Source organism: Mirounga leonina, unplaced genomic scaffold, assembly GCF_011800145.1.
Source record: "Mirounga leonina isolate KUSES-001 unplaced genomic scaffold, KU_Mleo_1.0 Mir_101799, whole genome shotgun sequence".
Taxonomy (NCBI): domain Eukaryota; kingdom Metazoa; phylum Chordata; class Mammalia; order Carnivora; family Phocidae; genus Mirounga; species Mirounga leonina.
In genome coordinates, this window is record NW_023270210.1 from 851724 (window position 1) to 852653 (window position 930).

At 68.4% G+C, this 930-nt stretch overlaps 2 protein-coding genes across 4 annotated transcripts in view; one reads left to right on the forward strand and one right to left on the reverse strand.

Annotated features, from left to right (window-relative positions):
• F8 (coagulation factor VIII) overlaps positions 1–930 on the forward strand; it is a 136860-nt gene that overhangs the window by 119476 nt on the left and 16454 nt on the right. The gene's annotated exons all lie outside the window — the stretch shown is intronic.
• The window catches only part of LOC118014405 (histone H2A-Bbd type 2/3), a 1603-nt gene continuing 788 nt past the window's right edge, over positions 116–930 (reverse strand). The window contains exon 2 of the mRNA XM_035010682.1: positions 116–839. Within this exon, the coding sequence (XP_034866573.1) occupies positions 266–839 (574 nt within the window). The 3' untranslated portion in view covers positions 116–265. The remainder of the gene's footprint in view (positions 840–930) is intronic.

A 930-nucleotide genomic window follows, 5' to 3' on the forward strand; every position in this document is an offset into this window, starting at 1 on the left:
ACGCCGCCAGCACCCGCGACCCCCGCCCCGTCCCTCCAGGGAGAGGGACGTCCCCCAACCACGTCCCACACAAAGCGACTGAAGCACACACACGGGGTTCTTTCTTTCGCTCGCTTTTATTGCTTGGACCAAAAGGGGTTCCTTGCCCCACTTTTCTGGACCGTCAAGGACTTTGCCCGAGGCACCAGCCGGGCCGGGGCTGCCCCAGCGGTGAGCAGGCCGGACTGGCCGGCCGGGGCCCGAGACCCCGGCTCACGTTGGGCAGCTACTCCCAGGCCGGGGCCACCTGGGAGATGGTCGTAGCCCCGAAGAAGCCGCTGAGCAGCGCGTTGTTGTGGACGGCCATGTCCACGAGCTCCGGGGTGATGCGCCTCCTGCCGCTGTTCCGGGCCTCGTTGCCTGCCAGCTCCAGGACCGTGGCCGTCAGGTACTGGATGACGGCCGCTAGGAAGACGGGTGCGGACGAGCCCAGGCGCCGCGCGTAGTGGCCCTCCCTCAGCAGGCGCTCCATGTGGCTCACGGAGAACGACAGCTCGGCTCGGGCAGTGCGGGAGCGGGTCCGCCTCTGGCTCCTGGACGACCCTCGACGGCTCCTTTTCCCCGGCATGCTGGGCCTTGACTGCGCTTTCTCCGACGGGTCTAGCTCTGCGGTGCGGTGCGGTGCGGTGCGGTGCGCCAGCTGGGCCCAACGTCTCCAACCAGCCGGTCGTTGGGCCCCTGAGCCGCCGTCTCCTAGCGACCACGGACCGACCCCCTTCATTGGTCCGGGGACACACTTCGTGACACGTAGATCCGGTGAGGTCACTGCTTTCCCATCAGCCCCTGCTGGGAGCCTGGGCCTGCCAAGAAACGGCGCCGGCAGGAGCCTGCTCGCCCTGCCCCCCTGCAACCTCTCTTGGAGGGAATGCTCACTTTCCCGCCCCACGGGGA